This window comes from Mastigoproctus giganteus, chromosome 10, assembly GCF_048544385.1.
Source record: "Mastigoproctus giganteus isolate SK-2022 chromosome 10, ASM4854438v1, whole genome shotgun sequence".
NCBI lineage: Eukaryota > Metazoa > Arthropoda > Arachnida > Uropygi > Thelyphonidae > Mastigoproctus > Mastigoproctus giganteus.
The window spans coordinates 68,242,164-68,254,982 of record NC_143584.1 but is presented as its reverse complement, the minus strand read 5'-3'; the positions used below and the strand labels follow the sequence as shown (position 1 = coordinate 68,254,982).

General features: G+C 38.7%; 1 protein-coding gene across 1 annotated transcript in view; it reads right to left on the bottom strand.

Moving 5' to 3' along the window:
* LOC150079070 (uncharacterized) overlaps nt 1–12,819 on the bottom strand; it is a 162,554-nt gene that overhangs the window by 12,927 nt on the left and 136,808 nt on the right. The window contains exon 7 of the mRNA XM_090382692.1: nt 6,094–6,248. Coding sequence (XP_090238818.1) covers nt 6,094–6,248 — 155 coding nt within the window. The remainder of the gene's footprint in view (nt 1–6,093; nt 6,249–12,819) is intronic.

Genomic DNA, 12,819 nt, shown 5'->3' with positions numbered 1-12,819 from the left:
CTAGTTTGGACTGATTAATAACTGCTTTACAATTGTTGCGAGCTTTGGTGTAGGCAGAAAATGACACTGAAGAATTAGAAACAAGCCAATTACGATATGCAACATTCTTCTCTTGAACAGCCTTAGCACATTTATTAGAAAACCAAGGTTTAGATAAAGGACAAGATTTTAAAGTGGAGTGTGGGATAAATGATTCCATTCCTGCAAGAATAATTTCACTGATACGATCTGAGCAAACGTTGACATCAGAAGTTTTGAAACAGTAATCTGACCAAGGAAAAGAAGAAGTATCGCAGGTCATCCCATTTTGCACTCTTGTAATGCCAAACACGAGGTTGGGAATAGCCATGAGATAAAGATTCCGTTGGAGAAGAGACAATCACTAAGTTGTGATCTGAAGTTCCTAGACCTCTCACTTCAACCGTGTACTCAGAAGGGCTGTTTGTGAGAAAAAGATCAAGCGTATTGGCTGTATGATTAGGATTGTCCGGTATTCTTGTAGGTAAATGAACAATCTGTGCTAGGTCATTAGTAATTGCAAAAGCCTCAGCATCTCGACCTGCTGGGTCGATGTGACTAGAAAACGGAAGCCAGCTGGAGTTGTGAACATTAAAATCACCAAGGAAAATTACCTCACTGTTAGGAAAGTTGGACTGGAGAAAGTCAAGTTGCAAAGAGAGGAAGTCAAAGAGCTCCAAGTGATTAGTGTAGTTGGGAGAACGGTAGAGAAATTTTAAGCCAGAGAAGATCAAAGAGAGGAGATTCCAAATTGCCAAGTCTCTGACAGGGATTATCAGAACGGACATATGCACAAGTACCACCTTTGAGACAAAAGGAATCATTCAGCGAATAATTTGGGCATCTGAGATGAGCAGTAGTTGAATCAACCAATAAATGAGATTCTGTCAGAAAAAGTACATGGGGTTTGGCAGACTGCAAGTGGAAATGGACATCGTTGAGATTAGAATTGAGACCACGTATATTTGTGAAATGAATTAAGAAGTGCTTGGGAGGTTTAGATCTTTTCGCAGATAAGCGTGCTCTATTATTTTGACAATTCATGGTGTATTCAATAGTAAGAAAAAGTGGGTGGGACATGCTGTATGAAGTAATGAAATTTTTGGATATGGCGTACACGTGGTAAGAATATACCCAGATCCTTGACATAACGTGGCCTCGACAATGCTCCCCGCATACACACTACTCGGACTCCCTCCAGTCACTATCTGGCACAGTAGATGTAGTAAGATTATACACTAGCTGATCCGAAAGCCTCCCAGAGAGTTACCAATAGGTTCGGTCCAGTGTACTAACTAGCGGCCAGCCTGCGAACACCGTTTTAGAGCTGTACCCTCGAAATGTAAGGAATATTGGATCTCGCCACGACGTTCATCATAACCTCAAAAGTCATCAATCATACTGCATGATGGAAGAGATAGGGAAGGGTTGACCGGAACTTAGCTCTAGAGACTAAACATGGGTTCCACCACTTCAAGCCTCCAATAAGCAAAGTCATGGTATTTCACCTGTTGATGAGTCATCTACCACCTAGTACTGCCTGGTAACATAGAGGGGCGGCGGTCCTCCATGTGGTGTGGGTGCCACACCTCGACCCCTGCTTAGGTTGGTTCACACCTGGGTGGTCACCCACCATGTATTTGTGCATGGAAGTTATACCCAGGATTACTAACAGTCCCACCATCGTGAAGGTGCAAGCAGAGGATTTGGCTGTAACAGACCGTCCGGACTTTGCCGAAATTGGGTCCACTTGACTTGAGTGTCACCCGAATATCAGTTCCATCAGCGTTTTAGACTCCCCGGTAGCAAGTACAACTTGTCTGGCATATCTGAGAGAATGTCTGTGACAACCTCAAGGACCAACCTCATGCCCTGGGCCCTGCAAATGTTAGGGGCAGGCCTGTGGTGTGACATTTTCTATCATTACCTAGCATGTGTTACATCTATGTTGCACTCATTTTTTATCAAAAAAGGTTAGAGCTATCTGTATTCATTGTTTTCATGCTTATTAGATGATAATAAATTGACTGACAGAAAAAGGAATTATGTCTTGCTGGAGGCTGACTGATTTGTTCAAGCATATATGTGAAACCAAAATCAGGCTGAATATGAATAACACTAATTAAACCATATGAGTTATTAAAGTGAATTTTCTTTGTACAAAATATTAAAATAAGTTAGTTACAAACTCACACAATAGAATTACTTAATAAGTAGCAATATTTCTGGATTTCAAATAGAATCCGGTCATTGAACCTTCTCAAGAAAGAATGAAGCCAGAGCAACTACAAGGTTAAAATGTTAAAAAAACTAGTTAGACAAACTATTTTATTTTGTTGTGTGGAAGTTTAACTAATAATGCAAGTTTTAGTATGTATAGAGTACTTTAATACTTTGTACATAATAAAAACAATATTACAATTTCTTTGTACACAGTAAAATACAGGCAGTTCTCGCTTTGCAAGTTCTCGGGTTTACGAATTTTTTTCCCCAAGTATCCAGTATCAATAAAATCAAAAATATGAATATTAATTGCAAAAAATGAATGTTAAACATTCATAAATACCGGATTTAAAACCACGTGCATAGCTATACAATACAGTGTACCCAGATTTACAATATTAATCCATTCCAGAGACACAATCGTATGGTTAAAATATCATGTGAACCCAATAACACATTGTTTCTTGGTAATTCGTTTCAAGATCTCGGAAGTTTAAGTTTTCCCTGTATAACTAAGCTATTTATCTCTCTAAAATGTCTTTTTTAAGGTCACGAGTGTAACCTTAAGTCCTTAAGGTTAAAAAGGTTGTCAGCATGGTTTGTAAATTTTATTAGTTACCAATTCAAATCATTAAAATGCACAACACTTTCATCATTATCATATGTTCTGTTATTATGTTGTTTGGTTTTTTAAGGAGCATTAGCAACTAAGGCCATATTGCTCCGGGTTATGCGGTGGTCATTCCCTGACCTTTCCGCATCCTCCGTATTTGGTGGTGACAGGCTCGAACCCCGGTTTAATCAAAAAGCGTGTGCTACGCACTGCTGCTCCTTCCCACCTGGCTACGGAGGCGCCGTTCTGTTATGAGAATCAATTTCAAATGCCTTTGTGATATTTTTCTAAAGCACATTTCTGGAGGTCACGATCATAAAAACAATTTGCACTTTCTGGTTTATTGAGTGTTAGTGCAAGCAAGGTGGAGGAGAAATTGTTGAAGTTAAATATAGGAAATGCACCTGGGGTGGATGGGATCTATCCAGTTATATTAAAGGAGGTGGCAAAGGAAGTAAGCAAACCCCTAGCCATAATTATGAGAGCTTCTTTGGACTCAGGGGAGGTACCCATAGACTGGAGATGTGCAAATGTGACCCCAATTCACAAAGGAGGATCAAAGGCTGACACAAGTAATTATAGACCTGTGATTTGGAGGCACTGGTTAAAGAAGCACTGCAGGATCATCACAGCAGGACTTCAGTTATAGTTCAGACAGAGCATGGTTTTGTTAAGGGAAAGTCTTGTCTGACAAATTTGATAGGATATTATGATGTGGTTACAAAGGAACTGGATGCAAAAAATAATATTGATATCATATACCTGGATTTCAGAAAAGCTTTTGACATTGTTGCGCATGGTAGACTACTGTATAAATTGGAGCAGAATGGTATTAAGGATAAGTTGCTACAATGGATAAAAGGATGGTTGAGTGGAGAAGACAAAGTGGTAATCAATAGGTGCTGCTCTTCGTGGACTAATGTTATTAGTGGAGTCCCACAGGGTTCGGTGTTACGTCCACTGTTGTTTTGTATATTTATCAATGATATTGATGAAGGTATATCAGGCTTAGTATCGAAGTTTGCAGATGATACAAAGGTTAGTAGGGTTGTTAATGAAAGTAATGGCAGTGTGCTATTGCAACAGGATCTAGATAATTTGGGCAGATGGGCTAAGAAGTGGCAACTGAAGTTTAACCTTAACAAATGCAAAGTACTGCATATGGGTAGAAGTAACCCCAGAGAAGTGTACCAACTCTGTGGTACTACACTTAAAAAATGAAAAACACCTGGGAGTTATTGTGCAGTCAGATATGAAGTTTTCTGAGCAATGCAGACAGGCTGCCAGAGCAGGTCATGGGGTTTTGTCAATGATATATAGGAATTTTGCTAGCAGGGAAAAGGAGGTGATGGTCCCTCTGTATAAGGCAATGGTCAGGCCACGCCTTGAGTACTGCGTACAGGTAAGAGCAACAAGATTGGTGAGGGGAATGAAGGGATCCTCTTACCAAGAGAGGCTTAAGTTTTGCAAACTGCAGTGGCTGGAAACTAGGCACCTGCACGGTGATCTGATTGAGGTGTATAAGGCCTTGAATGGGTTGAGCACGCTGAATTCTGATGGGATTCTTCCACTTGTTCAGATTACGAACCTAAAGGGGCATAAATTCAAATTAAGTATATAGTATCGGTGTAAATACACCATAGTTAACCCATATATTTGAACTACATATGTAGCATAGAGGGCATCGTTTTAATTGTATCTCATAATGTGGTTGCCTTCACAATGAGATAGCTACTATTGTATTACTTCAAATAAATAATGCTTCTCTAGTAGAGAAGACTACTGTTATTTATTTTCAGCGGTACCACCACCCAGACGGTCGTTTCGAAGCTGTGCGGCTTCATCATCAGTGGGCGGGCAGGTACCCAGGTAATACAACAACCACATTATGAGATACAATTAAAACGATGCCCTCTACGCTATATACGTAGTTCAAATATATGGGTTAAATATGGTGTATTTACACCGATACTATATAGTTAATTATCAAAACCCATAAGGATTATGCCCTGTGCATTTAATTTTCCAAATTCAAATTAAGGAAAGAGATGTAGAATAGATGGGCGGAAATTTGCCTTTAGCCAGCGGGTGGTAAATTGCTTGAATAAACTTCCATCTGTCGTGGAAGTTGATAGGTTAAATAAATTTAAGGAGGAACTGGACAAACATTTAGAGGGTTGTGTGAATTTTTTTTTTTTTTTTGGCTGATGCCGCATAAGCTCATACACTTGCTTTCTTGCATCACATGCCACTACTAATAGTTATAAACGGGTAGTAGAATTGTGTAGTTTTTTACGTTATTATGGTGAAATGTGTTTCCCCTTTACTGAAATCTTCAATCGTATAAAAACCAAATAAATTTTCTGAATCTTCTCTTCATTTTTTTAAAGCTTCGCAAACTTGTTACTCCACGCGAATCGTGTTAGTTGCAATTTGTGTGTGCCGTTAAAAAATGCTTATGAATGCTATTGAAATTTATAAATGCCTTGGAAATAAATGCCTCTTGAAGCATTTCTGAAGAAAACGACTCCTTGTGCGACAAATCAACGAGTACCGAGCCAATAATGAGTAATCAACGAGTGTGCATTTAGTCGACAATGAAGAATAAACATTCTTTAACATTTGTAAGTCATAAATAATTTCTCTATTATAATTTGCTTGATTTTGCAGGCTACGTTTTCATTTCTTTGGATAAATCAACCATTGTTTAAACAAACTAATTAGCTAACTAATTTCATTGTTGAGAACGTAACCCTTATTTTTAACCTTATGTCTATGTGAAATATATTCCCGCTTTACGAGTTTTCGCTTTACAAGTGTGCGCTAGGAACAAATTAATGCATAGTCAAGAACTACCTGTAATTCGGTTGATAGCAATTTATGTGGTCTAATTAGGATTATTCATATTTAACATTAATTCATTATGAATAACAAAGTAGCATCCTTACTTCTTGCTTACAACCAAAATCAGATTTAAAAAAAAAAACCTATTTAAAAGGGTTCTTTGTCAAGGTGGTTTCAAATTTAAGTTTCTTTGAAACTTAATGTGGCTGCAATTAGGTGAATTACAGCCATATAAAAAATTGGATGCTGACTGTTAATTAACCTTGTATACAAAAATCTCTTTGTTAGTCTGGTATATGTGTTGCAAGAAAAGTGCTATTAACAAGGAATGAAAAAATATTTGTATTTAGCATAAAAAATGTAAGCTAATGTTAAAAACATTTAATATGCAATACCTTTTTTCAGTTCTATGCTTCTCCAACTGCAAGCAATCTGATACATTCCTCTTTCTTCCTTGTTTAAGATGATGCGGGTAAGGACATAAGGACCCTTTAGTACAGTGTCCTTTAAGAGAAAGTTCTGGACATGCTAGTATATGTAGCTTTTCACACTGTAACAGAAGAAAATCAATCTTACTTTATAATATAAAATATCCACTGAAGTTAATACTCTTAGAATATTTTAAGTTAAGTACTTTGCAATTCAAAAATCACCTAAGTATTACTAAATTTATTACGAATTATTAATATATATCAAAACCACTTATAGTTACTAATATATTTTATTTAAGCATTAGCCTAAACTAATATACATTAGGTAACGTTTCAGGTTCCTTGCCGATACCCATCATGCTGACCGAATCCTCTTTTCGGGTTCACAGACCTGAAGCAAATGGGGCAAATCAGGTCTGTGAACCTGAAAAGAGGATTCCAATTCTGGATTCCTAATATCTGTGTGACACCACGTCTCTGATATCCCAATACTAACTGCCTTTGATGTGTTGACCAGCACTTCAAATTTAGTTACTATACATCTAGCATTGGCGTACTGCATGTATACCTGCACCTATTCTTATTCTTAGTTACCTTACCGCAGCCCATGTATTTATGTTTCATGATGACTCTGGGGTTTCAATCCCTGAAACCCCAGCATCCCACCCTCCAGGCCACTGCTCATTCTAATAAAAGCAGTGCAAGAATCACTTTCACCTCTGCCTGTGGCTACTTTTAACCTTATAGTCTGTGAATCTTCCCAAGCTAGAAATTTTTTTGACCCACCTAACACTGCCTCAATAGCATTAGCAAACACTCTTGCACTCCTATTTAAGTGTATCCCATCCCTGTGGAAGCAGTCTCTCCTGTTAGCAATCACAAATATGCTGAAAAAAAATTCTGTCCCATGAGCCTCGCAAAATCCCTCCAGGGCCAAGATTGACAAGGTTCTCATCATATACTCTCTCCTATCGTATCTGAGCAGAATTGCAGACACTTTCAAATTTAACCCTAACTCAACTTTTTTTTTTCAGCATTGACCTATACTTGTTAGTAAATCTGCAGATCTCTTACTCAATGTCATTAGTGCCAACATGTACAACATCGCCCTTTGTGCCCTTAAGAGATGATATCTGTTCTACATCATTAACTTTTGCCCCTGGCAGACATATCCTTGTCCTATTCCACCTATCCTTTTTAACAATATATTACCCATCTCCCTGACAATAGTCACCAACAATAACTAACTCCTGGGAGTTAGCACATTCTGCCTTGGTGATTGCCACTGTGTTGCCTAATGCACAAGAGTGAGCTCTGGCATTGAGTTGGGCAGCTGAGCGCTTGATGGGTCACCCATTTTAATACCTTTAAGGGCATCTACCCGACTCCTCAAGCTCTCATAAGGAACCATCAGAACGCTGAGTTCGCACCTAATTTCTTGACATTCTCTGCACCTAGCACCTACAAAGACATCCTCCTCGGCTAGATCATTTCCTGTTCCAGAGTATTCCACAAACATTTCACAAGTTGCACATTTTTTAGTCTGATGCGTTGGAGAATCATCCCCTTCAGTTCTCCCCTGAGTCACAGCACTTTGCTACTGCTACTTTGTGCTCCTGTGATTTTGTGCCTGTTCCTTTGCTGCTCAAGTCTGGGGCATGACATTCAAATTAAAAATGAAAATTAAGATTAATAAAATTAATTAATGAATTATCAATACTACACTATCTAATAAATTCCTAAATGCAGTGATACATATTAATGCTATCTAGTTTTATGTTAGAGCTACCAATTTACCAAAATTAAAAATTTTAATTCTCTACCGCTCACTCTATAAGAAAACAAAGGCTGCAAGATCCAAACGAAACAATGGTTTTATGAATACACAGTGCACCAATTAAATAACAAGACTGTGTTTAGTATTACTGTAAGAGGCCAAAACAGTACATGATTACATCTGCTAGAGTGTACTCTTTCCAACGAGTGCAAGTTAAGCTTGTCCAGTCAGTAGTTCATGATTTATGACGGAAACAGTAGTAGTTTTGTGCATATCGTCAGAAAATTGAAAATGGAGCAAAGAGCAGTTATCAAATTTTATTATAAATTGGGAAAAGTGCTACGGAAACTTCTGAGGATTTAAAAAAAAGTTTATGCTGATGAATGTTTGTCTCGACCAAGAGTGTTTGAATGGTTTTCTTGTTTTCATAAAGGACGCGAGTCATTAGAAGATAATCCCCGACTTGGCCTACCGATCTCTGTTCAGACACCAGAGATTGTCAAAAAGGTTAGAAAAATTGAGACTGAAGACAGATCAATTTCATGAGGTTGCTTGCTGAGATGATCGGTAGCAATAAGGAATCTGTACAAGAAACTCTAAAAAAAGGCCTGGATAAGAAAAAAATTTCTTATCCAGGCCTTTTCCAGGCCAGAACAAAAAATTTCTGTTCCCAATTTGTACCACATCCGTTGAGTTTCGAGCAATGAGAAAAGAGAGTAGTGTTGCATCGAGTGTTTTTGGTAAAAAAAAAAAAAAAAAAATAGATTCCAGTCATCGAACATCCCCATATTCACCAGATTTGGCACCTGCACAAGTTTTTTTTTTTTTTTTTTTTTTTTTTTGTTCCCCAAAATGAAAACAGCCATGAAAGCAATGCGATACAGGACATCCAGGCTGCAGTGACCGACCAGCTGAAAGCAGTACCAGAATAGAAGTTCCAGAAGTGCTTTCAAACCTTGTATAAAAGATGTAAACAGTGGGTACACATCGGAGGTGATTACTTCAAAAATATAACCTTACTTTGCCGTTAGTATTATTATTTTTTTTGTAGTAGCATCAGTCTCGTTATTTAATTGGCACACTGTATTAAGTAGTAACCTACAAAAACTATCTAAACTAAAAATAACGAGCATAACTAGAACTATGAGGCTACTTATAAAGTACAATATAATATGACAATTAAGTAAATAAAATAGCAAAACACTTATGCTTTTCTGGAGCTTGTAATACATAACTGTAACTTGTAAAGACGTAACTATCATCAAGGATACGAGGGGATATCAAAAAGTCCGTACCCTTACCTACGAATAATAACCCTAAAAAGGTGAAACTTCACAGAAACTTTAATCTTTTTCTATGTACTCTCCATGTATAGTAACATTCCCATCTATGGATCAGTTGTTTAACGCTTTGATCATATAAGTTCGCACGTTTTGCCCGAAACCACAATTCCATTTCATTAATGACTTCCTGAGACGAAATTAAAGCCACTACTTTGACATGTCTTTAGTCTCTGGACCAGTACTCGTCATTTGTCACCAACTGATCAAAAAAGTCTCAACATTTGCATTACACAAATCCAACAGTTGCAAAGAATACTGCATTCGACATTGCTTCTGCAAAGATGTCAGCAATCTTGGAACCAATCGTGCAGATGGTCATGTAAAATGCTGTGGCCCATAACAATTCCCACTGCATTTGCAATGAAATGAATTGTCACACATCTGTCACTCAACACCAGCTATTCAACCTTTGCAACCGTCTCACTGTCTGTGGATGTTGATGGCTTTCCTTCTCTTGGCTCGTCAAAGACACTTCTACAACTGACCAATTGACTACAGTCGATCAATTCGGCCCTGGAAAGATTGTGCAAGGCTCAAGGGGTAGAATTTTTTTCAGCCTGGACTGTATTTGTTAACAGGAGAGACTGCTTCTACAGGGATGTGATACACTTTGATAGAAAGGGTGCAAGAATATTTGCTGATGCTATCGAGGCAGTGTTAGGTGGGTTGGAAAACTGCTAGCTTGGGGGGATACAAAGAATAATAGATTAACAATAGCCACTGGCAGAGGTGAAAGTGATTCTTGCACTGCTTCTATTGGAATGAGCAGAAGCGTGAAAAACAAGATGCAGGATATTTCAGAGACTGCTGGGAGTCGTTGCGGTACAAGTACACACATGGGTTGTGTTAGGGTAGCTAAGAATAGAAACAGGTGCAGGTATACTTGCGTGTACACCAATGCTAGGAGTTTAGTAAATAAATTTGATGAATTTGAGGTATTGCTCAAAACACCAAAGGCAGATATTGTTGGGATATCAGAGACGTGGTGTCACACAGACATAAGGAATGCAGAACTGGAATTTGGGGATATTTCAGAGACTGCTGGGAGGAGGGGTTATGCTATTAGTTAAGAAGTTTCAGAGGAGGAGGGGTTATGCTATTAGTTAAGAAACACATTAAATCCAAGGAAGTGAAGCTAGTCGACATCGCTGGACAGTGCAGTGTCTAGTCAGTTTGGTGTGACATAAGCAGTGGGAGATCAAAATTGAGAGTAGGAGTGTGCTACAGGTCTAATGACTCTGAGGAGTATAATAAGAAACTGTACAGGGAAATAGAGTGGGCCAGTACATAAGTCTTATAATGGGGGATTTTAATTTCCCAGATATTGACTGCAATTTGGGGGGTGGTCACTCACACACTAGCAAGGCTTTTGTGGATTTATTGGATGATTGTTTTCTACATCAGCATGTTTGGGAGGCAACTAGAGAGAGTAATACTCTTGATTTGATTATCAGTAGTGATTCTTCATGCATTAAGAATCTGCAGATAAAGGAACCACTACTTGGCAGTGATCACAGTGTGCTGAAGTGGGATTTACTCAAAGAGGTAACTACCATTAGGGGTAAAGGGAAGGGTTATTGGTTTCATAAAGGCGACTACAATGGACTGAGACAGTATTTAAATTCTATACAGTGGGACCAACTGATCATGTTACCAACAGCAACATGATCATGTTACCAACAGCAAATGCAAAATGGGAAGCATTCAAAGAACTTATCTTGGAAGCTACTAGGCTTTACATACCAACTAAGAAATATTGTTCAAGGTTTAGGCCTAAATGGATGTCAGATGAACTAATGAGACATATAGCAGAGAAGAAAAATGCATGGGATACATACAAATTAACACGTGACACAGAAGTCTAAGATACAAGTTGATCTGTAACCAATTTACAAAGGAGGTTAGGCAGGCGAAGGCAGATTACGAGAAATCTTTGGCAAGGGATGCAAAGAAAAACAGCAAAGAGTTCTTTACTTATGTAAACTCTAGAAGGAAGGGGATGAATCAGATTGGTCCACTTGATATCGATGGATCAACTGTTGATGATCCTGCTCAGGTAGCTAACAAACTAAATGAATATTTTCCATCGACATTCACACATGAGGAGTTATTCAGCGAGGGAAATGCCAGAGGTGTATTCAACTCTGGCAGTAAGCTAGAGAATCTTGTAATAACTGAGAGTAAAGTGGAGGAGAAATTGTTGAAGATAAACACAAGAAAGGCACCTGGGGTGGATGGGATCTATCCAGTTATGTGAAAGGAGGCAGCAAAGGAAGTAAGCAAACCCTTAGCCATAATTATGAGAGCTTCCTTGGACTCAGGGGAGATACCCACAGACTGGAGATGTGCAAATGTGACCCAATTCACAAAGGAGGATCAAAGGCTGACACAAGTAATTATTGACCTATGAGTTTAACTTCTGTTCCAGGAAAATTAATGGAGGCACTGTTTAAAGAAGCACTGCAGGATCATCTAGACAAGACTTCAGTTACAGCTCGGACACAGCATGGTTTTGTTAAGGGGAAGTCTTGCCTGACCAATTTGATTGGATACTATGATGCAGTCACAAAAGAACTGGATGCAGGGAATAACTTTGATATTATATACTTGGATCTTAGAAAGGCTTTTGATACTGTTGCACATGGAAGACTGCTGCACAAATTGGAGCAGTGTGGCACTGGAGGCAAATTGCTGCTATGGATAAAGGGGTGGTTGAGGGGGAGAAGACAGAGAATGGTAATCAATGGACACTGCTCATCGTGGACTAATGTTATTAGTGGAGTCCCTCAGGGTTCAGTTTTTGGTCCATTATTATTTTCTGTATTCATAAATGATATTGATGATGGTACATCAAGCTTAATGTCCAAGTTTGCAGATGATACGAAGGTTGGCAGGGTTGTCAAGGACACTACTGACACTATGCTGCTGCAACAGGATCTGGAAAGGTTGAGCAGATAGGCTGAGAGGTGGCAAATGAAGTTTAACATTGACAAATGTAAAGTACTACATATGGGAAACAGCAACCCCAGAGCAACGTATCAACTCTGTGGTACTACACTGCCAGTGGTAGAGAATGAAAGGGACCTGGGGGTGGTTGTGCAGGCAGATATGAAGTTCTCTGAGCAGTGCAGACAGGCTGCAAGAGTAGCTCATGGTGTATTGTCAATGTTATATAGGAATTTTTCTAGCAGGGATAAGGAGGTGATTATTTCCTTGTATAAGGCAATGGTCAGGCCACACCTAGAGTACTGTATACAGGTCTGGAGGCCTCATTTCAAGAAGGATGTAGAGCTGCTGGAACGAGTACAGAGAAGGGCAACAAGATTAGTGAATGGAACAAAGGGGTGCTCTTATGAAGAAAGGCTTAAGTTTTGCAAATTACAGTGTCTGGAGACTAGGCACCAGCGAGGTGATCTGATAGAGGTGTGTAAAGCCTTGAATGGTTTGAGCATGCTCTGTGCTGACAGGATTCTTCCTCTTGCTCAGAATAATCTACTTATGTAAACTCTAGACTTATTTACTTATGTAAACTTATTTATTTACTTATTTACTTATGTAAACTCTAGAAGG